This window comes from Aplidium turbinatum, chromosome 6 (assembly GCF_918807975.1).
Source record: "Aplidium turbinatum chromosome 6, kaAplTurb1.1, whole genome shotgun sequence".
Lineage (NCBI taxonomy): Eukaryota > Metazoa > Chordata > Ascidiacea > Aplousobranchia > Polyclinidae > Aplidium > Aplidium turbinatum.
The window spans coordinates 24,477,419-24,503,771 of NC_137477.1; the positions used below are offsets into that span (position 1 = coordinate 24,477,419).

Consider the following 26,353-nt stretch of genomic DNA (forward strand, 5'->3'; position numbering starts at 1 on the left):
ATAGTGGGTACATGGAAGATTCAAAATAAGTAGTCAGGAAGGCAAAGTTATCTATGTCCACCTTCGAGCGTGCTAAGTCGTCTTTTCAAAATACACACTTGCTTGCTCTTACTAGGTGGCGAGCCAGCGCCATCGCAATAGTCTTGCCGAGCATCTAATGGCTCGGTTCCACAGATTGTAAACTACAGTGAATATTTATTATTAATCAAAAATAAACCAAAGCTAATTAGTAGGCTTGCATTTCCCTTTAGTTTGTTAACGGCTATTCAGAAATACGGCCTGATTTGTCACATCTTGTAGAATTTTTCAGGTTTTGCTGACTTTCGGTGACTGTTGTATTTCCAGACGTTTAATATAAAATAAACAATAATAATTGTAGCGATAGCCAACCAAGTGAGAAAACCATTTACCTCTTGTTACTTACTGATTCAGTGTATGAAATCAACGCAATATATAGTAAGAAAGAAACGCAAAACAATCAACTGAGGAACGTGGTACAGAACGCTCAATTGATTACACGCGCAGTGCGGTGGTAATCAATTCCAACGTCTGTACCAGAAAACGCTGAACGGTGATTATGTAGTGACGCTGGTCACGAGTTACATATATTCAACGTAAATAAAATGACGACTATAACACCTCCCCGATAATTTTTATACACAAACATAAAAAATGAACAAGACACCGAATTAACAATAAAACTCAAAGTCCGAAACGAGCCGGAGGTCTGCGGCGACGGCTCAACCTTCGTGGGTTGTGTGGCCCGAATTCCGGTACAGTCGGTGTGTCGTCCGAATTCGTTCGGGCTGAGGTGGGGACAGCGGAAGAGTCGATTGTTGGTGCAGGAGTATCTCCCGGCTCCTGGTCCTCCGATGATGCATAGCGAGGTTGCAGTTGGTCCATATGGCGCCTCCACGTCGGACCATGTGGCAGCAGACGTACCAGGAAGATTCGGCTACCCTGTCGCTTGATCACCTCGGCTGGAACCCAACGAGGATCCTGGCTCCGTCGTGGAGTGAATGATAGCGCGTAACAGGGATCTCCCGGTTTGAAATGTCGTTTGGTACCTTCGGAGGCGTCGGTGTTGTGAGGGTTTTGTCGGGGTACCACTTGAGACGGTGTAGGGAGAAGCGTGTCGATCTTGGTTCGAATCTGACGATTGTTGAGTAATTGGCTTGGAGAGTAGCCACTCGGAGTGGGCGTGCGTCGATATTGCTGTAGGAATTCCAAGACGGCCTGCTTCGGGGGTAGGGAAGATTTGCGAAGTGCTTGCTTGAACGTACGTACGAGGCGCTCCGCCGCTCCATTGGTTTCCGGATGGTAAGGTGCACCCGTGATGTGAACCATACCCCTCTCCTTACAGAAAGTTTGAAATTCTGTGGATTTAAAAGTAGTAGCATGAATACATGGGTATTTAGAAAAAGCATCAATGCTGAGTAACCAATGGTAACCCATGAATTCTACCGCATGATCTATGTGCAAGCGACTCCACGGTGCTTCTGGAACCGTCCATGATTGGACCTGGGTTTTAGATTGCGGTTGATATTCGCCACAGGTACTGCACTTGTGACAAAGTTCCGCTATGTCTCGGTCAATGTTTGGCCAGTAGACGGACGTTCTTGCCAACTGCTTCATTCTCTCAATGCCGAAATGTCCTTCATGAAGCAATTGAAGGACGGAAGGACGAAGTTTGGACGGGATGACCACTCTGGAACCGTAAAGTAGACATCCGTAACAAGTAGAAAGAGAGTCTGCGTACTTACGAAACGGTTCGACCGGGTCTTGTGGAGAAGACTTGGCCGGCCATCCTTCATGAATGAAACGCATTACCGTGGAAATGGTAGGATCTTTAGAAGATTCTTTACGCAGTGAGGCAGCATTTGGGGTCTGGACCTGTAAATCCAAAGCATCGATAGCGCAGACGATATCAATGTCATCCGCACTTTCCTCTTCATCGAAGACTTTATCCCCTCCTGCTGGTAAGCGACTCAAAGCATCAGCGTTTTGATGATCCTTCGTCTTCCTGTACTCAATAGTGTATGTAAATTGCGACAAAAAGAGTGCCCAACGAGCCAAACGATTTGCTGCCAAAGAAGGTGTCGATTTAGTCGGGCCAAAAAGACTAAGCAATGGTTTATGATCTGTGACCAAAATGAATGATCTACCAAAAAGATATTGATAGAATTTCTTTAGCGCAAAAATTATCGACAAAGCCTCTTTCTGAATTTGACTATAGTTTCTCTGAGAGGCTGTTAATACTTTTGAAACGTTTGCTATAGGCCGTTCTGTGCCATCTGGGTAACGGTGAAACAAAGTAGCACCAATGCCCACACTAGAAGCATCACATGCGATACCTACCGGAAGTGACGCATTGAAATGTGTAAGAACCTCATCAGTAGAAAGATAATGCTTCAGCTGAACAAAAGAGTTTTCCTCTTGTTTTCCCCATCTCCAAGGAATGTCCTTTTTCGTGAGATGGTATAGTGGTTCTGCTACAGTAGAAGCGTTCAACGGTAGAAACTTCGAATAAAATTGTAAGGAACCTAAAAACGAACGAAGAGAAGATACGTCAGTGGGGGCAGACATCTCTAGTATGGCGTTTACCTTAGGACCTTTGGAGATGCCCTGCCTGGACAAAATGTGTCCGAGATACTCTACCTGAGGTTGTGCAAACTTACACTTGTCTTTCCTACACCTCAGGCCTTTTGAGTGAAGTCGATCGAGGAGCCGTCTAAGATTCTGGAGATGCTCCTCAGCAGTAGTGCCACTGACAAGAATGTCGTCTAGGTAGACTGCAACCCCTGGAAGGTCGGCTGTAAGGTCGTCCATGATCTTCTGAAAATAACCTGGAGCAGAAGATATGCCAAAAGGTAAAACATTTTGTAAAAGTACGCCACGGTGAGTGCTTAATGCGAGTCGTTTTCGACTGCCAGGACCAAGTCGAATCTGGTTGTAGGCATCAGCCAAGTCTATCTTGCTGAAACCTTACCCACCACCCAACTTTTGCATTAAGTCTTCTGGTAAAGGTAACGGGTGACGATGGGTCTCCAGGGAAGGGTTCACCGTGACTGAATAATTGCCACATATGCGTAACTTGGCCTTCGCTTCTGAAGAGTTTGAAGGCTTACGGATTGGAACAACCGGTGTGCCCCAATCGCAAAACTGAACTGGTGTCCATACACCACGTGCAATGCCCGAATCATAGGCTTGTGCTAAGTCCTCCTTTAGCGCGAAAGGTACAGGCCTAGGTTTAGCATCAGACTTAAAATCTATGTCTAGTTCATAATCTCGTAAGCACCCGAGTTCAGGCTTGAAAACATCTTTGAACTCGTCACATAAGAGGGAGCATGCTTTCTCCAGACTCTTATCAGGCTTGTCGCATGACTGGATACTCTGTAAAGTAGAATAGTTAGACAGAAGGAATTTATCGATAGAAATTCCTAAAGACGAAATTGCATCACGACCTAGCAAGTTCAGTCCTTTGACTGTCGTGACTACAAAAGGAATATTATCTGACCTTCCCGTGGAAGGACAAGTTACCTGGGCCGTGAAAGAACCCGTGATTGGTACTAGATGCTTGGTAGCAGATTGGAACTGCGACACTGGTGCTTGCAATTGAGGTGCGCCTACCCGAGTCCAGACGTCGTTGGAAAGGAAATTTCCATTTGTAGCAGTGTCCAGTTCTAAGTGTGTGGTTACCGAATTAATGGAGATCGGTACTTCCAACTTTGAATTTCGAGGTTTTCTGCAAGAACTAGAGAGCATGTTAATTTCCTCGATACAATTTACCTTAGAAGGTTTGAACTGTCTAGCTTTCTTTCGACAAACACTCTGTAAGTGTCCCGTAATATTGCAGAAATGGCAGGTGGCTTTCTTAAACCTACAGTCATTGGCGTTGTGGTTGGAATTACCACAGCGATAGCATTCTTTATTTTTAGAAGTAAAGAAAGTACCTGTAAGTTGCCTAGTTTTTGGAGGTTTGCTGATGGTCCTTACTTTCGCAACTGGTGCTGGTGGAGTGCCGTAAACAGTTTCTTTGGCCACCTTGGCTGCCTCTTCGGTTTCTGATGCAACCTCCACCGCACGTTTGAAAGTAAGTTCATCAGCTCTGATTTTGAATAACGCCTTAAGCACCGCCTCGTTACCTATTGAACAAATAAAACGAGTACGTAAAGCTTCGTCCAATGGATTTGAAATGGACGAGAAGTCACAGGTGGCAGCTGCCTGGCGTATGCGGATGGCTAGTTCTTGAGCTGTTTCACCGGGCTTGCGCTTCATTTCGCTCCAGAAACGGAATCGCTCCCTCACGATGAAGCGTTTTGGGTCGAATTGTTGAGCCATGTAATTTGTAATTTCCGTCATGGTGAGATCGTTGACTTCTTTTGGGTTTGTTTCCTGCGCAGCCAAATTTGTTAACATTTTGTAGATTGTAGGTGATTGATTGGTGAGAAAAACCTGCGGCATTTTGTCTTGTGCGACTGAATGTGCTGCTACAAAGGTGTTAAACCTCTTCCAATAGTCTGCCCACAATTCAGTGGTAGCATCGAACGTTACGAATTTAGGTAAAGATACCTGCTGTTGTATTGTTGTTGGTTGTGGTCTTGAAGTTTGGGCTCGTATTTCTCGTAGTTGTTCAAGGTGGCGCTTTTCTTGGTTGGCAATTTGATCTTGATGACGTTGTTCTTGTTCTTGGTGACGTTGTTCTTGTCTGGCAATTTGCTCCTTCGTCTGGCGTTCTTGGTTGGAAATTTGTTGTTGCAGGACTTCGATCAGTTTCTCCATGTTTCTAAAATCCTGTAGAAATTCTGTAAAGATCCTGCCGGCGACGCCAGTTAAATGTCTGTTGTATTTCCAGACGTTTAATATAAAATAAACAATAATAATTGTAGCGATAGCCAACCAAGTGAGAAAACCATTTACCTCTTGTTACTTACTAATAATAATAATAATGTTATGGTTTTATTTATTGTCGCTCTACAACAGCTAAGGTCTTTTAGCGACAGGGCTCATTTTCAATTTATATCAGGTTTACGATGTTATCACATTATTACCCGACTCACTCTCACTGCGCTATGCAGGATAGAACACAATCGGTACCGTTTTTAAAGTCTTCAGTTTGACCCGACCTGGAATCGATCTCAGATCTACCAGCACCAGAGCCGAAGGCGAAACCACTCGGCCACTGAGCTGGTATTTGTTACTTACTGATTCAGTGTATGAAATCAACGCAATATATAGTAAGAAAGAAACGCAAAACAATCAACTGAGGAACGTGGTACAGAACGCTCAATTGATTACACGCGCAGTGCGGTGGTAATCAATTCCAACGTCTGTACCAGAAAACGCTGAACGGTGATTATGTAGTGACGCTGGTCACGAGTTACATATATTCAACGTAAATAAAATGACGACTATAACAGTGACTTTCTGAATGAATTTTTCTAACAAATTATATTTTAACGTTTTCTTCACGAGTCAGAAAAAAAAATAATAAAAACTTCAGTCAGACACTTCAGTAAAAAACTTAGTAGTAGCGGTAATCACAATCTATTATGGTTTCTTGTACATTTCATTAAGCCTGTACAATAAGCTAATGCTATGATATTAATAGCTTAGGACTTTTATACCACTTCTTTGCTCTCAAGCTTAAATTTTAGACTTAGATATCGTTCTCTTTCTTTATATGCGTACAGCATAACTTATAGTTAAAATTAAAAGAAGGAAGTTTGTTGAGAATTAAAACTTACTACTTCATTCTCGTTGCTTCTTTCACTGTGTTGGGCAGTGGCGCCGGCAGGGGGGGGCAGACGGGGCAGCTGCCCCCCCAATGTTTTGGACTTCACCTTTTTAATTATTTTTTTTTATTATTACATATATTTTTTTTTTAATATTTGGATCCCAACCTGAAGTCAACTCAAGTTTGCAAGGGGGGGGGGGGGGGGTTAGGGCTAGAAATCTCTCTCTTTTATTTTAACTTTTTCTTTGTGCTGTAGTTATAGTTATTATTATGATTTTGTGATTATAGTCGCAGCCCAGCAGATTGGTTCTTGCTTAGGTTGGCTATTTCATTTTTAGTTGTGTAATATATCATCTTTTCACCTCATGCGGTTGTAATTCTTTAGCTTAGTTTAATTTGTTTGCTGCATAAGCATAGGCCTAAGGGTCATTTGCTTCCACAGTGTAACATCACTTTTGTGAAAATAAAAGTTGTGTGAGCGAAATCAAAACTTTCCTATCTGGAAATTAGGTTGTCTGTTGGGTTACAGAAAAACATTTACATTCTCCCTTTGTCTGCAGCGTCCGGAAAAAACAAGTCTATTAACTATTTTAGATTCTGACAGTTTTCAGACTCAAAAGGAGTCTATGCCTTTTTTAGTCATACAGTGGAGCCAGGGCCGGATTAACTATAGTAGCAGATGTAGCAGCTGCTACGGGCCCCGCGCTTCACAAGGCCCCGCGCTTGGTGAGCAAAACGTTTTTTTATTGTAAAAAACTGACAAACATAGTTGGTAAGTAATTTTTGCTTTAAAACTGGAATGGTATGGGAGCATATTACAGTTGTGGGATTAAATTACTTAGCCCCAACGTCTTATCCCTTCCTAATTATTGTAAACTTTAAAAAACGGTAATTTCCTTTGGAGGCAACTGCCTGATCCAGTGCCACGAGCCCACGATACTAGTTGTTTGAAAGATTATTCGACTGTACTGTACACCAGTGAGAAGAGTATCAATCTTGCCGATTGCCTTGAACATAATTATTACAACGCGCCCAACATGAGCGGGAAATATAACGGAGTAGGCCTACAGGCATTTGTCAAAAAACAAAAAAAAATTGGTGCTGTTGCAGAATATATTCCATGCTATGGTCATTCGTTGAATTTAGTTGGTGTATGTGCTGCACAATCGTGTCCAGAAACAGCTCAGTTCTTTGACTTCGTTGAAAATATCTATGTAGGCTATTCTTTGCTGCTTCAACACACCAGTGGTCCGTACTGGAGTGTTTAGGTGGTGGAGTGCTAAAGAAGCTCTCTGAAACACGATGGTCCGGAAGAACTGATGCCATTAAGGTAATTAAAGAACGTTTTCTTTTCAAAAAGGAGGCACTGGGTAACTTGCAAATAACCAAGTGCAAAAGGCAGAATGTCGAGAGCAGGCAAATGGACTCCTCGAGAAACTGGAGTTGCTCGAAATTGGAATTTTAGTGGTTTTTTGAAATAGCTTACCCGATTGCTTCCAGGCAAGTCAAGCCTCTCTTCAAACAGAGCGGCAAAATCTCAACATTGCTTCAGCGTTGTGTGCCTCTTTGGCAGGATCCCTACAGACTTTCAGAGAACAATTCGCTAAGTTTGAGTCAGAGGCGCATAAGCTGACTCAAGTGCCGGATTACCGACCAACAAGCACAAGAAGAATTGTCCAAAATCGAACGCACAACGAGAATGTAGGCAGTGGCCGTTCAGTTTCAGATGCAATGGATATCAACTAAAGACATATTCCCGGTGGAAGTTTTCCTTGCAGTATTGGACAGCCTACAATTTGCGCTGGAGCAACGTCGCAAGGCATACACCAATTCGTAAAGCACATTGCTATTGATTGCTCCTCTACAGAACTCAACTATTTCACTTTGATTAAAGAAAACAATATTGACACTAAGCTTCCTAACGTTGACAAGTTTGTTACCCATTTATTTATGTATGATGGTAACTGATTGTACTGGAGAGAGATCATTTTCAAAATTGAAGTTGATTAAAAACTAGCCTATCTGCGAAACACGATGGGGCAAGAGCGGCTACACTATAATCAAAAAATATCAAATCTATAAAATATTCAATTACTTCCCAGTCATTATCTGTACATCAAATCAATCTGCTACAGGCCCCGCACTTGGTTAATCCGGCACTGAGTGGAGCCCGTATTTCTGAAATTGTGTTATTTTTAACTTTTAACGCATCGAAAATAGCCTGTGTTGTCGGATTCTTTCCAGTTGATTAATTATTGCGAGATTACATTTGTGTATACATTGGAATAGCAAAGTTTGACGTTGATTCTAATTTCTATGCTAAATGGGTTCACTTGTTTGTAAACGTATTTCTTTGTGTCAATTTCTTGAAAATTTGTTGTATTGTGAAATATTCAGCATTAACGTTAACGAACAGCCTTTCTATGCAACTGTAACGTTTTTACATTCAGCATCAGGAATAGCCTTTTTCCTAATCCATCGCTTCAAATAGAAGAACTTTCCATTATTTCTCAAATTCAGCAATAATAGCTCAGCTACGCGAATATTCCTTTGGGTCACGTATTAATGAATAGAATTGTTCAGCAGTTTAGAAATAGATTACTGCATTTGTTAACTGAGCTATTGAAATGAAGTCTTGATCGTAATTTAAGAAAGGTCATGTTAGATTTTCTAGAGTAGGCTATTTGTTAATTATGATTCTATTTGAATAAGTCGTGATATAATGCTTAGGCGTATCACCTTGTAAATGAATTCTGGAAAAAGGTTTGTCAAATGTCAACGAATGAGAATTTTGTTAAACCGTGCAATCAGTGTTCTTTATTTAGAGCAGTGATTCAGTAAATCTTAATATTTACCAACTAAAATTCTACAATGGACTTAAAAGATTATAAATTTGATCCTGCCTTCCCTTTACCAAAATGTCGTGAAGCAAGTAATTATGTTATTAGTAAAGGACGAATTAAAACTGTCAAGGCCAACTATCCGAAAGTTAAAGGTAGAAAATTTCGCTCACAATGGTTTGATGACTATCTCTGGCTGGAGTATTCAGAAGCTAAGGATGCCGCATTTTGCTTTCCTTGTCGAGTGTTCAACAGCTTGGTATGTTATAGTCCTATCAAGTGTTAATATTATTTAAAGTTTATTAAACTGCAATTATGCACCACCGGTGTTAAATGATTATTTGTTCTTAATATTTCTTCTTCCTATTCACAAGGATTTTATGCACAATTGTATAAATTGTAAGACCTCCGTCCCCGTGAGGAAGATTGTACATTTTTTACATCGATTCAACGCCCTACAACGTTGAATCGATGTAAAAAGCAGCAGAATTAGCTGGCTGGGGTTTGTGTTTTAATTGATTATTTTTACTTTTAGTGAAGCTTGTTTTTACGTCTAATAAACGTAGAAACATGTTGACTTTAACTGTAGCCTATTGTTCCGTCATACTGCATTTTTGGTATCTTAATAAGAAATACAGTATAAGAATTGTTGGCTAACTTTGTGTTTTAAACTTATCATTTGATATTGTGCATTCTCCTGATGAAATCTTCGTGGAAAGGAAAAAGAAATATTTAGAATAAAAAATAATTTGCAGAGCATTTATTGCAGTTGAACTATGCCTGGTGGCCGTCACAGTAAATTTGTTCTATTAACTTTTATTGGCCTCAATGCTCGCAATGTCATAAGGCTACGCATGTGGCCGCCTCTGTGTTTGATATATCAACTATGTCTTGACATCTGTATTTTGTAAGCATGGAAAAACGTTTTCACAGCGTTTCAGTGCAGTATTTGATAATTTTTCTATCAACTGACAGCCTAGTCCAAATCATGAGGCATATTTTACTAACAGACTGTTGGAAAATCAGAAAGTGCCTTTGTGAAAAATGGTTTTTCAAACTGGAAAAAAGCTACGCAAAATTTCGCTAGCCATGATAGCTGCAAGTCCCATGCGGAATCAAACTGTGAATGGATATCTTGGAAGGCTTCAAACCGCGTTGATGTTCTTTTGGATAAGCAAAAAGCAGAACAACTCAGTTATCATGAAGAAATGGTATGTTTAATATTAATTATGTAATTATTGATATCATTATTTGCTTGTTAGTTTTCATTGTCAATTTACATGTGAGTGGCAAACTTTCCATGCAAGTCTGTGGTAAGCGTGCATAATAGGCTATACTCCATGCAAATGAAAGGTAGCCTAAACAGTGGATGCTACTATTTCTAACGATGTCACTGTGTTGCAGGTAAACAAAAACAGACATGTCTTGGGTCGTATAGTTTCGTTAACAAGTTTGTTAGGAAAACTGTCACTACCTTTTCGTGGCCATAGCGACGACCTTGCGGCGGAAAATAAAGGATTATTTCGAGAAATTTTAGAATTCGCTGCTGAAGGCGATGTGCTTCTTTCTGAACATCTCGCAAGTGCACCAGGTAATTTTGCACAAACTTTCTCAATATTTAAAATAGATCATAACCGTATGTGGGTCTTTAAGGTAGCCTACCACTGACAGCATAAAATGAGATACGAATATTGAAATAACGGCTAAACAGCCTATTGCAAGTTTTTTACTAAAGTAGGCTATTGTTGATAATAAATAATAGCCTAACATTTTTTCTCATGTTAAAGGTATTAATAAAATTTAGCAATGCTCTCCTTCAAAAAATGAAACATGCAGATGCATTGACTGACTCAGCTCTCTCTATTTGTACTTGACCAGATATCAAGGGTGTTTGTGCTTAATTGACCAACATTTTTTGTGCAGGCAATTGCTCCTACTTGAGCCACCAGACACAAAATGAGATGATAGAGTTGGTGTCAAACGCTATAACTGAAGAAGTAGTCCGTCAAATCAAAGATTCTGAATTTTTCTGCATAATGGCTGATGAAACTATGGATTGTGCACATGACGAGCAGCTTTCCCTTATTGTGCGTTATGTTTACAATGGTACCGTTGAAGAACGATTGCTCGCGATGATTAAAGTCGACGACACATGTGCTGCTACTCTGTTTATGATCATAAAGAAGACACTTGAGAATCATGGTTTGGATGTGTCCAAAATTAGAGAGCAATGTTACGATGGCGCGGCAAATGTGAGTGGAAAACACAATGGTCTTCAAGCGCGGATTCAAGAGTTATCTCCATCGGCGCTATTTGTGCACTGTTATGCACATTGTTTGAATTTAGTGCTGGTGCAGAGTGTCTCCGACAATATCATTGCAAGAAATTTTTTTGGACAAGTTCAAAATCTTTATGTGTTTTTGGAAACTTGCTCTATGCGCCACGAACTGTTCCAAAGAATGCAAAAATTACATTGCAGTGGGCAGGTAAAAACACTGAAAAAGCTGTCCGACACAAGGTGGGCATGCCGTATCGATTCTATATGTGTCATAGACAGCACACTTCCTGCTATCCTTTCCACTCTTGATGAAATCTTAATAAATGGGAAAAAAAGTGCTATATGCAGCCAGGCACGAGGACTTCGTCACTGCATCGACTTTGAATTTGTGCTTTCCTTAAAAGTAAGGAAAATGATTTCTTATATTTCGATTAGTATTCGTATACGCGTGATCTATTAACTATACTTTCGAAAAGGAAAACTTTTCAAACAAGTAGCTATAAATGTTCGTCGAATTCAATGGACCTTACCTTTATTGGCTATTTGTGCATTTCAGGTGTTCAAATGCCTTCTTTCTTTAACCAAAGGAGTGTCAGATAAACTCCAAAGCAAAACGTTGGATGTAGTATCTGGCTTTGATCGAGTGGAAGACCTGCTTGCAACAGTCAAAACTCTTCGCAATGACGAGAAGTTTGAGGAATTTTTCAAGGAAGCCGTAGCAGTGTGCCAGGAGTATACCATTAGCGGTTTTCCGATCGATGCTGACAGCTGGGGTAGCCCACGAAAGAGAAAAATTCCAAATCGACTTGACGAAAATTGTCATACTGTCGCTAACCTTACTGGAAAAGATCGCTTCCGCGTGCAGTTTTACTTTCAGGTTTGTGATAGTTTGATAGCAGTCGATATGTAATGTAGCACGCGTTCCGCCCAAGTAAATTTGATATTTTGTAGGCTACTCCGAAATTACTCTGCGAATCTGCTCTCACTTCTTTATATTCACCATGCCTTTTTATATTTCAGGTTCTTGATATCATGCAGCAAACGATAATATCACGATTTAATCAGACAAGTTCATTTGTGCTACGCGGTCTAGGATATTTAGCTCCAAGACGATTGCGGACGAAAGATGCCATAGCCCACATTATGAAGGCAGCCGAGTGGTATCGTGACGACCTCAATCTGTACGATCTCAAATTGCAACTGCTACTACTGCAAAACGCTAGTTTTTTAGACCCAGATACAACATTGATAGATTTATACCGCATAATTCGTGTCGAGGGCAATTGCTACAGCAATGTTGTGATTCTAATCAAACTGGTACTTTCGTTGCCCGTCACTTCATGCTCAGCTGAAAGATCGTTTTCAAAATTGAAAATTGTTAAATCGCGACTTAGAACCACCATGAGTCAAGATCGCTTAAACAATCTGATAATAATGTCATCAGAATCAGACCTATGTGAAAAGCTAGATTTGAATGTGTTGATAGAAAAATTTGCCTCGGCTAGTGCAAGGCGAATGATGCTATATTAAAGTAACGTTTACGTTCTATTTATGAAATTACTATCGACATTGTTAGTTGTAACGTAGTTGTCAGTCAGCTTGTCATTTTTAAAAAGAAGTTTATTCCCATTGCCAGTATATGTAGTGCACTATTAATAATGCTTCTAAAATTTACCCTCAATTAAGTATTCAGTTATTCGCACTTTTCTCACGCTAACTTTTACCAAAAATGTGAGTAAATATTACAAAAAATTTAGTAATATTTACTCAAAAGTACAGGTAAAATGTAGCCTACCACGAGAAAAGTGGAAATATCTGAAAACCAATGGTAAAAAAATTTTAGTACAGATTTTAACGGTGCAGCCTGTTCTCTTTTGTTATTGTGAATTGACGCAAGAAGAAAGTTGTGTACAAATACTGTATTATTCCTCAAGTTTGAAGTTGTGAAGAATGAATATGTATTTCGAGTTACCGGTAAGACAGATTATCCACTGCATTTCTAGAGAGTCAAGGTAAATTACGATACTGCCAATTTAGTTTAGTGCAAATGAGATTGAAACTATAGGCAGGCCATAACCCATGCAAGAGAACTTAACTGTTACAAGCACCTAGCATCAAGTCAATTTATTTTGTTCCGATAGATCAGACATGTCAAAAATGTGTGACTTTAGGTAGGCTATAGGCTATTGCAGTAGAAAGCAAGAGAAATTAAATAGAATATCACTGTCCAGCAGTAATATTTTGCCCCTCCAATGTTGAAGGTCTGGCGGCGCCACTGGTGTTGGGTAACTGTTCGTGTTTTGTATCAGGCAGAAAGAAATACAACATCGCAGAAACAAACGTTGCCGTTCCAATTCCTAAGAAAGGTGTAGTAATGTTTCCATTTTCTCCTGTAAAAATATATATTGTAAATAAACAATAAATATTATTAATATCATTTGTCTATCCCGCTTCACCCCAAGATAAGTTAGTTGGCTCTTAAAAAGGCAACTGGCAGACATTGACTTCCATCTTTAATTGCCCGATTACTTGGCGATTGTTGAGATGAAAAGTACCAACGGTAGTCCTTGTAGCACTGAGAGGTATAGTCTCCACATCTTTGAATACTCTGTTACTTTTCAAGTGACAGCAATCATAGAAGGGGAATCGAAATCGTGCATCAAGCCTTGCATGATAGCTAAGTAGAGAATTACAAACTGGACTTATTATTTTAAACGAAATTTTTGAAACTTGTTGGACTACACGCACACAGCCTCATTTCTTTTTTTATATTCAAAAATAGTTTACAAGTTTGAGAACTACACTGGGTTATCTTCATCTTAAAAGATTGTCGTTTAACAAGGTAATATAATTAGGTTACATGACTTGTATCATTTGCTTTTGTCTTGATTTTATACATTATGTTAACTTTTATTTGACCAAACTATATTTGTCTGTTGTTATTGACTTTTTATTTTTAATTGATCAAAACGTTGCAGAAAATGAAACTTGATTGTGGAAATTTCATCCTCAGACTGGAGAAGCTTTTTTGGAAACGTAATTTTACCACAGTTTTGCATTACTGTAAAAGCTTTGAACCACTGACGCAGACCCGGTCACCGAGTTTGACAGAGTGAAGTTTCCTCATTTTGTTGAAGTGATGTTCTCTGTGAAAATCTCTCCTGGGTGCCGCTGAATGAAGAGCGCTGTCCTAAAGTGCTTGTGCAGCTCATATCCAAAGAGTCGATCCAGCTCATTGTTCATTCTTTGTTAATTAGTTTTTGAATTTGGATTATTTTTTTTTATTTCAAGATAATGAAAAGAAACAAAAATAGCGTGTGTTTTAAAACTAAAAGCAAAACATTCAAAGCTACTTTTGTATCAAGTACGTTTAAGCTAATAATTGATTCAAAATATCATTAGCTTATTACCTGCAAATATTACGAAGGGAGATATCACAGAGCCCATTTTCGATACAGCATTTATCATTCCAGAAGTCGACTGTCGGGTGTTTGTCGGAAACAGCTCTCCAACATAAATGGCAATTAATGCGAAACAAGCTGAGTTAAACAGTTTGCTTATCATAGTAAGCACAGTCACTGCAGTACTGCTGCTCCCTGATAACACAGAGGAAAACATTAAGCAAAAATGAGCTACAATTGTCACAAACTCTTGCATTTATAAACATTAAACAACACGTATCTTGATAACCTCTCTTGGTATGAAACAAAAGTGAGACTAACGATTTTCACATAGGACCGCATCCCAATTAGAACGAAAGATGGACGACTGGATTTCGTTTTACATGGTAAAGCAGACTGTCTGCCATCGGTGGTGACTGAGCAGAAGTATAGTATATCACATATTTACTTTCAGAGAACAGGCCTTATACTCTACAGTAGTGCAGTCCCTAATCAGAACATTTATCTCCAACGCAACGCAAATTTAAGCAAGAAAGCTTATTCAAAGATCTGTTGTGTGTTTGATTGTAAACGGTATATTATTACTTAATTTAAAACTTATCACTTCTTCATTACTTCAGTATATGTTGTAAATGCGGCAATTCTTGTGATAGAAGTTTTTTAAATCTAACATATTGACAGATGAGTCTACATATAAGGCCAAAGATGGTTGACCGACCAATTGGAATTGGCTTGATTACAATGCAATTGCCAAGCACTGTTCTAAAACTGAACAAAAACAGCGTTAAACCTGTTACATTACGTCATTTTGTTGTCGCAATATAAAACTTTAATTTTCTGATTCGATTACGGTTTTGTCAGACTTGCTTATGTACTAGTACCTAGCCAGGCTTAAACTTACACATCGCAGCAAAAGGTGAAGCGCTCAAACATATTGCAATCAAAACTGTCAAAAGCATGTAATAGTTTCGGCCTCCACCAATGGTTGAACCGATGAAAAACAAAACAATTCCTCCGCATTCAACAACACCACCATAAAACATGTTCCAGAGTCTATTTCCACTCAATTTATCATTACTGAGGGCCAGAACGTACCAAATCATAGTTGTCAAGAACCTGTAATGATATAAAACAAGTTGACAGACACTTCTGTCTCTCAATCTTAAACCTTACTTCTTGCAGTCTTCTCGGACACTGAAATTCTTCATTAGAATTTATATCTCTTTGTCTTAGCCTATGGTGACACTGTTGTAAGTTTGAAACTTGGCAGGCTACAAACATTTTTTTACTAAAAAATAAATAAGTAAACATTGACATAAAACCCCACACAATCAGTCTAAAGCAGTGCCCTATAGCAAAAGAAACACTCTGGATTGGTGACTGAACTATTCGTATCAAAATAAGTTGGCTACAGCAAAGAAAAATAGTTTTAACACGTATATCGATAGGATTTAGATTGGACATATTTCCAAGAGCTGATATGACTAGATTTGAATATATTTTCATTCAATTTCAATCAAGGAAAGGTTATTCAACTTTCTGGAATTCATTTAAGCAACGCAGGTTACGTAGGCTATTTCCAACACTGTGCAGTGTGCAACTATTCATTTAACTGCACCTTATAGCGGATGAAATAAGTAACATACAAAAACACTTCAACAAACTTCACGACCAACCTCGGCGTCTGGACTTGGGTGAGTAAATTAAATCTCTACAAGTATGAAAAACTTTCAAGACAAAGCTTTCAAAGAGATTGTCTTATTTCAAAGCCTAATCCCGTTAGCTGAGTGATTATGCGCACGCCTCAAGATCAATCGGCTTTGGTGGTTCGGCTCTCGGGGTGTGCGCTTGAGCAACGCATCTCCATTCTCCTTTCAGGACTACTCTCCATTCAGCGGCACCCTTTGGATGGAATAATTTCTAGTCAACAATTATCGGAAACTTTACTTAGCCAATATCGGTGACCGGCCCTGTGTCAGTGGTTTAAAGCCTCTACTGTCTACAAGTATGCAAAACTACTAGAAATAACCTATCAAAGGCTTTGTCAGTCAGAGAATAAAGTTTCAAAACTAAACCAATCACATCTTTGTAGAAAAGGCAGTAGGCTATAGGCCATCAAGCTTGGATCTCTCTCTAATTTTAAAACGTCACTTCAGGGTGTCACAGTGCCCTTTATTCACATTTTGTTTTACATTTATTTTACAAAAGTAGCCTATGCGTTTTTCAAGAGGAAAACAGATCATTCACAACAATTTTGTTTGCCAATATTTAATAATTGGTTTTTACATACCAAGAGTATGCTGTAGAAATCATAGCCCAGATCAACAAAGGAGCTTTACACATTTTCTTTATTTCTATCATTGTTTTTTTAGCACTTTTCCTGCAAACTTCTTTTTCTTTTGACACCAACATTTCGATCTCATCTGTGGCAGGAAGTCCGTTCATTCTTGCAATTTTATTTAACAAAGCCTTTGATTGCTTTGGTGTTCCGTTATTCAAAAGCCAAAGTGGAGATTCATCAATGAGCCTATTGGAAACATTGAATATTTAGATAGATTGATCAGAACTGAAGATGCACTGAATAAGTGCGAAATATATTTTCTGTAACATCTACTGACAACTGATCCCTGTTACCTTAGCAATTGAGGTTTTAGCTATTTAGATACTGTAGATAGTTTAATAACAAGCTATGGACCAGATGTTCTTAACCGAGGTTCAAGGATCTTCAAGGGGTCTGCAAAGCAATTTCAGGGAATCCGTGAAAGTTTCCGAGTCTGGAGCATGATTGATGAATTACGACATTTAAAATGTATTTGTGCTTTATTTGTGTATCACAATGGTTGTCGAACTGTGGATCACGATGCCCCAATGCGTCATTTGAAATTTCAACGGCCATCGCACAAAGGTTTTGTTTTTTAACTAAAAAAAAAAAAACTTCATATGAAAGAGTTCAGTTTTTTTATAAGGCTGTGTATTAATTAAGGTGTCCCATTTTTGGGTCGACGCTTCAAATTTTTTGCTCTCACCTTCCATGTGCTGTGTATTGGTGAAAAAACTACAGGTGTATAAATAATAATTAATAAATAACAGTGAAGCTGTCCAAGATGATAAGAAATTAAAAAAAATTCAGGTAGGCCAACGTCTCAATATTTTTTATTGTTACTTTTCCAAGCACCGTGGCCTGATTTGTTTTATAATTATAATTTATTAAATTATAGCTTGTTTTTGATGTTTTCTTCTGCAAATTTTATGATTTAATCATAGAAATACTTTACGCTCTGCACTTACCACCAATATGGAATGTACAACACTCCCATAAATGACGTTGCTCTTAAAAACCATCTCCAGTTTGGTATTAGATAGGATAGCAGTGGAAAGATCATGTATCCAACGCCAAAACCAATTCCCAAAGCAAGATACATAGTTTTTCGATGTTTTGAAACAGTTGTTTCAATTCCTGCATAAATATAAAAGCCTCATTTCAAAAACTGTTAAATCGAAGTTGTTGGCTGTTATCAAATGGTAATTTCCTTTATGATACGCGGTACGCATCAGCCAAAGCCCAAAGTAGATAATAGTCTAAGCAAGAAAGTGGCTCACTTAAAGTTCCACTTCATGTTTGACCAACCTTGCAAAGAAAAATTGAAAAGTAATATTTCATATAAAATAATAAATTTCGTGTACCAATGAAATACGGCCTATCCTTTCTAGCAGCAGCTTCCATTCATTAATAGTTCATCCGGTATGGTCACAAACTAAGAGTTGCCCCAGTGACTCAGTTTTTCAAGCGACCGAAAAACCATAAGATTGTCCAACCGTGTGGGACGCAGGCATCCAGTTACTGAACGCAGCACACTGGTAAAATAGCAATGTCGATGTTGTTACAGTAAGCACTGCGGCACCAAATCGATGCAAACTGCGCACTGTCTCTTCTTCAGTGCACATAATCTGCCTTTCTTCAAAAAGAAAAAATAGCTTTCTGCTGATCGAAAAACAAAGGATAAGGCCAAAGAATCATCTTTCGGTCCTCAGCTGAAGCATGCCAAACATTTCAATAGCATTAGCTTGCGATGACACTTTTTTGATTTTGATTTTCTTGATATAGCCTACGTGATTGGTTTAATATTAACCTAAGATACTAACAGGGAAGAAGTCGAAGGACAATAATTTTCTCTTTGTCTTGAAATTCAGCTTACGATCAACTTTCAGGTTGTGAAAATAGAAAGCGGCTGTCACAGTTTTGGTTTTGTGAGTTTCAGTCGCTAATTCTGGAGAAAAGTTAAGAGGGTTTGTGTAACTTTGCCCGGATGGTTTTCTTGATTTTTCCGTAATGTTGCGTAATGGGTAACTGCAAGATCAGGTCGTTTACATATGCGTATTTTACGGAAATTATGCTTAGTAGGTCGTAGATGTAGTTGCTGCAAAGAAGTGGAACCAAGACTAATCCCTGTAGGATAACAATTTTCAGAGGTCTTAGTCTGCTTTTCTTTCAGTTACCGATGATGGGGGTGAAGCGTTTATTACTGACAAGCTTCATGATTACATTGACTATATCTTTGTCTGCAAGCAGAAGAAGAAACTCACAAATAAGTTACAACAAGTCCGCGTGCCATGCTGTGAAGTAGGCAACTGTTAAGTCAAGGAAAACAACGCGGACTTTCCATTTGACCTCAAATTAGTTCTAGATACTTTAGTCCTGAAGGCCTTTTGATCCACGATGGATTTTTGTGCCAAACCTCAGATTGTTTTATGGAAGGTAGGAGTTGATGATTGAGTTGTCACAGACAAAGACCAGCAGTACGAAAATTGGAGAGTGGTAAGCAGTGAAACTGACAAGGAGAGTGTACTGCACGCAAAAGGAAGTGTTAATGGTTTTGCTTGCTTTGCAATTTCAGTGTCAAAAGTCAATGGTTTAAACAGCTACGTTCTATTGCTCAAGTTGTTTTACATCCAGTCACTCAAGAAATTTCGTCAAAGCGGTGATACAAGCTACGTCAGGTAGAGGTAGCCTATGGCATTCACATAGGAGCAACAGAGAGTCCCAATTCCCAGCATGATGTGTAGCTGTTTCGACGACTACGAGGTATTGTGACTTTGTCTCATATATTGCTGCGGAAGTGCACTACATTGCTCGTGCCAGATGGCAGTAAGTTTGTAGTGAAATGGTTGGTTAAGTGGCTGTGTCCACCGCTACACCGATGCTCTCTGGTCGAGTGGCTGTATTGATAATAGCCTATAACTTATTGGTCACAATGGTAAACCATAATCTCTTCGTGGAAAAATTGTAACATAAATTTCCCGGATCCGTTCGTCTGTATGCAATGACCGAAAGAAACACTCTTCTGAAAACGTCTATTCAAGAATTGTATTTCTGTAAAAATAACCCCAAGGCTGTCGAAGAATGGAGGCAACGCCGTACCCACTAAAACTTGTCACTACAATACAAATTACTGAGATAAAGACGGAAATTTCGTCTAGTTGGTAAACACAAGCAAAACCGTTTTAATATGCAACCAACTTTTCAAGCAACAATTTTAAGAATTACGATATTTCAAACGCACGTAACCATCTTCTGTGACGTAATAATGATAAGCATTATGAAGCTATTCAAGCACCTGTTCAATTTGGCTTATACCATACAGTATCTCGTAATTCAAGATTTAACGATTATGTAATGTTTCACAGGTGTGACAAAGGTGATGCAATCTTTGCTTATTTCTAGCAACAGTCCATGACGTAAGACGTCAGGTTCAGTAGATAACGGTTCTATGTGACGTTTGATTTGAAGATTGTCCGTAACACTTATAAGAGGCTGTATTGTTTCGGCTTTTTTTAGGTCCACCACTACATTGGTGCTCTCTGGTCGAGGGCTATGAATATCGGAGCGGGGTAATAAGAGAGGGCCGGTGTTGTGACCGCGGGAACTTTTCGTGTTGTGACCACGGGAATTATTTTTCTATCTGGAAAACAGTTCTCAAAAAAGCCAATTAAAATGTTTCCCTGTTCCATAGCAATCAGAATAAAAACTGGTTAGTTTTTTGGGTTGTATAGAAGGGTAAGATGTAGTAAGTAGCGGCCAAACCGACCAAAAATTCTTTGTTGCTGCTTATGTTATTGTAACCCCAGCCGGTATGCTGGCAGTTGAAGTCACCAGCATAGAGGTTGAAGCAAGAAAAGATTCGAAGAAATGATGGCAACATTCTCGAGTAGGGGCGTGTAGGTATTGAAGATGTTGTAGTCTGAAATCTATGCACACTTACTCAATCTCAGCATCAGTTGGAGATTAATCGATCAACTTTCAGCCCTAATACACAAAGGTTGAGATGCCTTGCTTCATGTTAAGGTAAGAGCGGCTAGAGCATTTGTTGATTTTGAAAGTTATTATTCTCCTCATTGTATAAAATAGGCAGCACACGGCTGAAATTTGGATATTGTTTTGCAAAATAATATTCAATATGTACATTGTACAAATTGGTTACACCTCTTGCCTTGATCAAACTAAGCAAAAACTAATGGAGACCAATGAGCAAGCGTGTACTTAAGAATAGCTAGTTTATCTTCAGAAGTGCAACGTTTCTCCTGGAAAAAGTAAATGAATACTTATTGGTACGGGCAAGTTGTCTACAACTTTGATCTTGTTTATGGTGTGTAGCTTTCTTTGTTGAGCTTTTTTTTTCTTTAAACAAATTTCGTTTGCACCTGTGTTCAACGGGCTTGAATGCAAAAATTCACTTTTATTTTGTAAACCATGGGGGCCATAATCAGATGCCAATGGACCAGAACTTTTACAAACATGCGAAACAATCAGTAAAAGTTAAGCAAAAATGTTTTGTTTTAAACTTGATACAATTTCAGTCGATTAATTTCTGCACGAAATAATTCAATTTACCCGAGGTAAACTTACCTAATAAATTTGCTGTATAATAGTTAGAAACGGCAGCGAATCCTGATAAGAAAATCGTAACCGCATAAAATGTCTGACTACCAGCCAAGCTCACGATAAACGGTGACACAAACAACCACAATAGGGTAATGAAAAAGAGTTTTCGACGTCCAAATCTAAAAGTGCAATAATAAAAGTAGTATGTTATACTGGCGGTTCTACTGTATAATAGAAAGTGTCAATACAATTGTTCGTAACCCGTTTTCTTGGTATCATTTTGGAATCACCAACCAATGGTTGCATCCTTACAATAGCTGAAAAATAATAGTCTTCTACAATTCAAAATGTTGGTTAAAAATGCATAGGCCTACTGTAGATTTTGCGTCATTTTGCAACTAACCCTAACTATTCAGCATCCACGCATTGCATACTTTGGAGCATGTTTTGCACTCATACGTGCACCCTGTGGTGCCGGAACGGTTTTTGACTGGGGGGGGGAGCAGGATTATAAAAAAGGGCACTTTTGTTGCTGAAAGGCCTCTTTTTTAAGTTTTAAGATGTAGCAATAATGCTGATCCATCAGTTCATCATCGAGTAATGATGTAAGTGTCCGGTATACAAAGAACAATGGCACGCAGGGGCATCATGCTATGTTATAATGATGTAAGCTACCTACTGTGATACAGTATTTTGTGTCGTGAATATTATTTTGAAGCAGAAATGAAAGATTATAATTACGCTGAAAGCGAGTAGCTGAAATTTTTATATCACATTGCAAAAAGGGGAGTAGCTTACATGACTTTAAAAGGGCACCATTGCCCCCCCTGCCCCCCATCCACAGAAAAATTGAGGGCAGGGGGGCACATTTGAAAGTCGTTAGGCTATAGGGCGCGGCGTAGGCTATAGTCTACCTTTTAATTTTGCAATACATAAAATAAAATTATATTTCAAAGGAGGTTTTGTAAACAAAAATATTTAAAGTTCCAACTCTCAAATTGCTTTTAAATACACTAAAATCCAACACACTGCTGTACTGTAGGCTATATCAATAAAATATCATAAGCTGTGCTTTCATTTTGCTACTAAAACTAGTTGAGAAAAAATCAGCAATAAATTAATGAAATTTCGACAGCCAAGTGAGCTGGACATAAGTTAAACAATCTAACCTGTCGGATAAAAGTCCAGCAACTTGAACTCCAACAATTTTTCCAAACATGAAAATCATCACCATTGTAGGTTTCAACCATGCTTTCTCGCATACCAATCCAAACTAAAACAAAATTTGTTTCAGAAACAAGTAATTTTTTAAATTTATGACAATTGTTTATACGTAAGCGTACCGTAAATTCAAAATAAAAAATACCTTAATTTAGAAATCATACCACCCAAACATGGTTGAAAAGCTCTTATGCAATGTTGGAAGATAACACACAGCAGATTTTATTACCTCTTTACACATATTTCATTTAATATCTCAACCCTGTGTATTTAGAGGTTGCTTTGAGCGAGAAGATACTTGTCATGATACAACTTGCCTAACAGTGAGTTGATTACAACTTGCCTAACAGTGGGTTGATTACAACTTGTCTAACAGTGGGTTGATTACAACTTGCCTAGCAGTGAGTTGATTACAACTTGCCTAACAGTGGGTTGATTACAACTTGCCTAACAGTGAGTTGATTACAACTTGCCTAACAGTGGGTTGATTACAACTTGCTTAACAGTGAGTTGATTACAACTTGCCTAACAGTGAGTTGACTACAACTTGCCTAACAGTGAGTTGATTACAACTTGCCTAACATTGACTTGATTACAACTTGCCTAACAGTGAGTTGATTACAACTTGCCTAACAGTGAGTTGATTACAACTTGCCTAACAGTGGGTTGATTACAACTTGCCTAACAGTGAGTTGATTACAACTTGCTTAACAGTGAGTTGATAAAACCAATGAAGGATACTTGTGAGTGATAATAAAAACGCAAAAACTAAACAAAACTAAAAATAAATAGCGTGTTAGAAGCAACTCAAATCTTACTTCTGTCACAACTGATGTGTGTGGGCCTTCAAACACAAAGTTGGAACAAGAAGCTTCACTCCATTTTTTCCAATTTTCTGTTTAATAGCCAAAATGTTAAGCAAAAGCACCTTCTGTATACGCATAAGTATATAAATGTAGACATGCACAAGTTTACTGCAACGATAGACAATAAGCTGATTCTAAAGTGGACCAAGTCTAAACAGTGAATTTGAGATGATCGAGTTTGGAGATTCGTGCTGTGGTGGACGTTGTCGCTCAAGGTTTGCAATCTTTATTAATTTTCATTAGGGCATAGGCCAGGCGCGGATCTATGGGGGGCTCAAGGGGCCCGGCACCCCCCGAAATTTTGTGAGAAATTGTTGAATGGTTTGATATGCTTCTAAACAGCTGATATTAGTCCCACAGCGGACTTACAACCCCCCCCCTTTGGCACGCGTGTGACGTCACGATATTGAGAATGATGCTTTCAGTCTCTATGTCTCTAAAACAAAGTTTGCATAATTTTAAGCGAAACTGCATTAAAAGAGCAAGTTTTGCCAATACCAAACATTCAAACATCTCAGCCAGGAATTAACAACAAGAAAACATAGAGACTTAGCTTTATTACCGAAAAAATGCCGAAGAAAACATGATCTTATCCTTTTGCTATGCCACCGGACAGCACCATTTTACAGGAATATTTATACCCATAGTTTTGTTGAAAATGCTCTCAGAATGCACCAAATTTAAAGTAATTTTTCAAAATTTTCTGGGGGAGGCCCCCCACACCCCCCGCCGCTGGGTATCGCCTTTGGCGAACACGCTGTGGGGCTTCGCCCGCCGGCCGTCAAAACCCCCCAAATTCCTGGCTACGCCACTGATTTTTCATATCTGTTTTACCTTACTTTTTAATTCATTTTCAAATTTTCTGGGCCCCACCCAAAAAAAATCATAGATTTGCGCCTGGCATAGGCCTACAACCTTTATTAAAATAAAGATTGCTAACCTTCAGTGGCGGTAGACACTTTTACGTATTGCACTGCCCGAAAAGGTAACCGCAACCATGCGTGACATACGACATCGTTGACGTTGGTAGCGCTATCATGCGTGACATGACTCAACACGTGATTAACTGGTCGTCTTTATCGAAAGATTTTGATACAAAGAAATTTAACTGCATGCATCGCCACAACCAACGTTGTCTAATGGTTAGGGCAGAGGAGTAATAATTTCGATTGCATGGGTTCGATTCCCACCCTCTGCTAATACTATTTTTTCTTCTTCAACTGAACTGAGTGCAAGAAGAATCGTAGTGACTGCAAACAATGGAGTTTATGAGAAAAGTTGTGACTAAAACACCAGTAATGTCATATACGATACGCATGGTTGCGGTTGCCTCTTCGGGCAGTGCAATACGTAAAAGTGCCTACCTTCAGTGGCACTGTTTGTCGTGGCATGGGTTTTTGAACTTGATGATCTCAAATCCACTTTTTTAACTTGAGCAACTTTAGAATCAGCTGTCCTAACTGCCTTATTGGCCATAGTAGACTACTTGGATTTTTTCAAGTGATGAAATATCAAATATCTCAGGCAAAATCTAATCAAATTAAGAAACATTAAGAATGTTTACATATATTTATTTAGTATTTATTTATGTTTATATTTATTTATTTATTTGGTAAAAAAGTAGTTGGAGAAGCATAGTATTCCCCTCATCGGTACAGACGGCGGGTACCGCCAGGTACAGACGGGTATTGCCATAGGTAGGGTACAGACGGAAGTGGTACAGACGGAAGTGGTATCACCAAAGGTAGCCCCAAGGGTATTGACATATTATATAGGTATATTCGGCGCGTGACATCATTCTATGATAGTATTGGTTTATTAAATATGATAAATAATAATTGTTTTTGAAATGTGTTCCTTTCTTATTTTTCGAATCTGTTAAGAGTGATATTAATGAAGCCGTTTTGTTCTACACAGCTGTTGGTGGTTAGGCGTAAAACTCTCATAAGCCGTTGTTGCTTTGGATGCACGAACTCAACCTGCTTCCTGTATAATGATATCTTCAGAATAGCCTAGCAAGCAGCTGGTACAATGCACTCTTAGTCAGTTAACAGTAAGGTCTAAAGTCCAGTAAGCAAAGGCTGGCAGAAGAATTATTTACGGTTTCTAAAGTATTGAGAGTGAGAGCTTGTAAATGATGTGATTTTAACTATTTTACATCTTCGCTTCGAAGTTCTGCCATAATTATTATTCCAATACAAGTCCTAAACACACCTAAAGCATATACTTGAAGATCATAAAGGTTTATTAACGTTATTTATATTTCTTGCTCAACAAACATAAAATATCAACCTCACAAAATATTAGCTAATGTAGTGTTGCTGATTTAAACTGCAGATCTTTTGGTTCTAGGCATATAGAGCATCACGATTTAAATACCATAAACGAATGTTTGTTTTTCTTTTCGTACAATACGTAGTGGGAGCTGATCGCGTTTAAGTTAGCAAACTGTCTGTATGTATTTGTTTTGTATATGTTCTGTATGTGTCTGTATGTTTTGTTAATTTTTTATCGGTTTGGTTGCAGCCATGTTTTTTCGCTAAGCTGTTTGCTTGCAGGAGTGGAGTTTTCACTATTAAATCTGATGGATAGGTCTATTGGTTCGATTCCAGGTCTTTCCGAATGCTGTGTTGCATTCTTATGGGGAGTGGATCTTTCGAGTTTCATAACTTGTCATTGATTGGTAGGATCTTTTGGTTCTAGGTATATAGAGCATCACGATTTAAATGCCATAAACAAATGTTTGTTTTTCTTCTCGTACCATACGTAGTGGGAGCTGATCGCGTTTAAGTTAGCAAACTGTCTGTATGTATATGTTTTGTATATGTTCTGTATGTGTCTGTATGTTTTGTTAATTTTTTATAGGTTTGGTTGCAGCCATGTTTTTTCGTGAAGCTGTTTGCTTGCAGGAGTGGAGTTTTCACTATTGAATCTGATGGATAGGTCTATTGGTTCGATTCCAGGTCTTTCCGAATACTGTGTTGCATTCTTATGGGGAGTGGATCTTTCGAGTTTCATAACTTGTCATTGATTGGTGGGATCTTTTGGTGATTTTATTGGTATATGAGGTTTCACTGTTGTTTGGAATGTTTAGGTTGATTGAACATTTCGTTGTACTTTGTTGAATCTT

The 26,353-nt window shown here is 38.7% G+C and overlaps 2 protein-coding genes and 1 long non-coding RNA gene across 3 annotated transcripts; 2 read left to right on the forward strand and 1 right to left on the reverse strand.

Annotated features, from left to right (window-relative positions):
* Positions 1-9,502: 9,502 nt before the first annotated feature.
* LOC145771658 (uncharacterized) lies at positions 9,503-10,525 on the forward strand. The gene is made up of 3 exons (XR_014289249.1): positions 9,503-9,788; positions 9,982-10,168; positions 10,501-10,525. It is a non-coding gene; the product is annotated as an uncharacterized LOC145771658 (long non-coding RNA).
* An 88-nt stretch (positions 10,526-10,613) lies between these two features.
* Positions 10,614-12,385, forward strand: LOC145772539 (zinc finger MYM-type protein 1-like). Its single transcript, XM_082584403.1, has 3 exons — positions 10,614-10,829; positions 11,412-11,732; positions 11,876-12,385. The coding sequence occupies exons 1-3, from the start codon at positions 10,614-10,616 to the stop codon at positions 12,383-12,385; spliced, it is 1,047 nt and encodes a 348-aa protein (XP_082440529.1).
* A 690-nt stretch (positions 12,386-13,075) lies between these two features.
* Positions 13,076-24,699, reverse strand: LOC145772540 (organic cation/carnitine transporter 2-like). The gene is made up of 9 exons (XM_082584404.1): positions 24,588-24,699; positions 23,176-23,252; positions 22,306-22,409; positions 18,453-18,604; positions 17,545-17,713; positions 16,547-16,783; positions 15,158-15,372; positions 14,266-14,451; positions 13,076-13,245 (listed from the first exon to the last, which is right to left on the reverse strand). The coding sequence occupies exons 1-9, from the start codon at positions 24,697-24,699 to the stop codon at positions 13,076-13,078; spliced, it is 1,422 nt and encodes a 473-aa protein (XP_082440530.1).
* Positions 24,700-26,353: the final 1,654 nt, after the last annotated feature.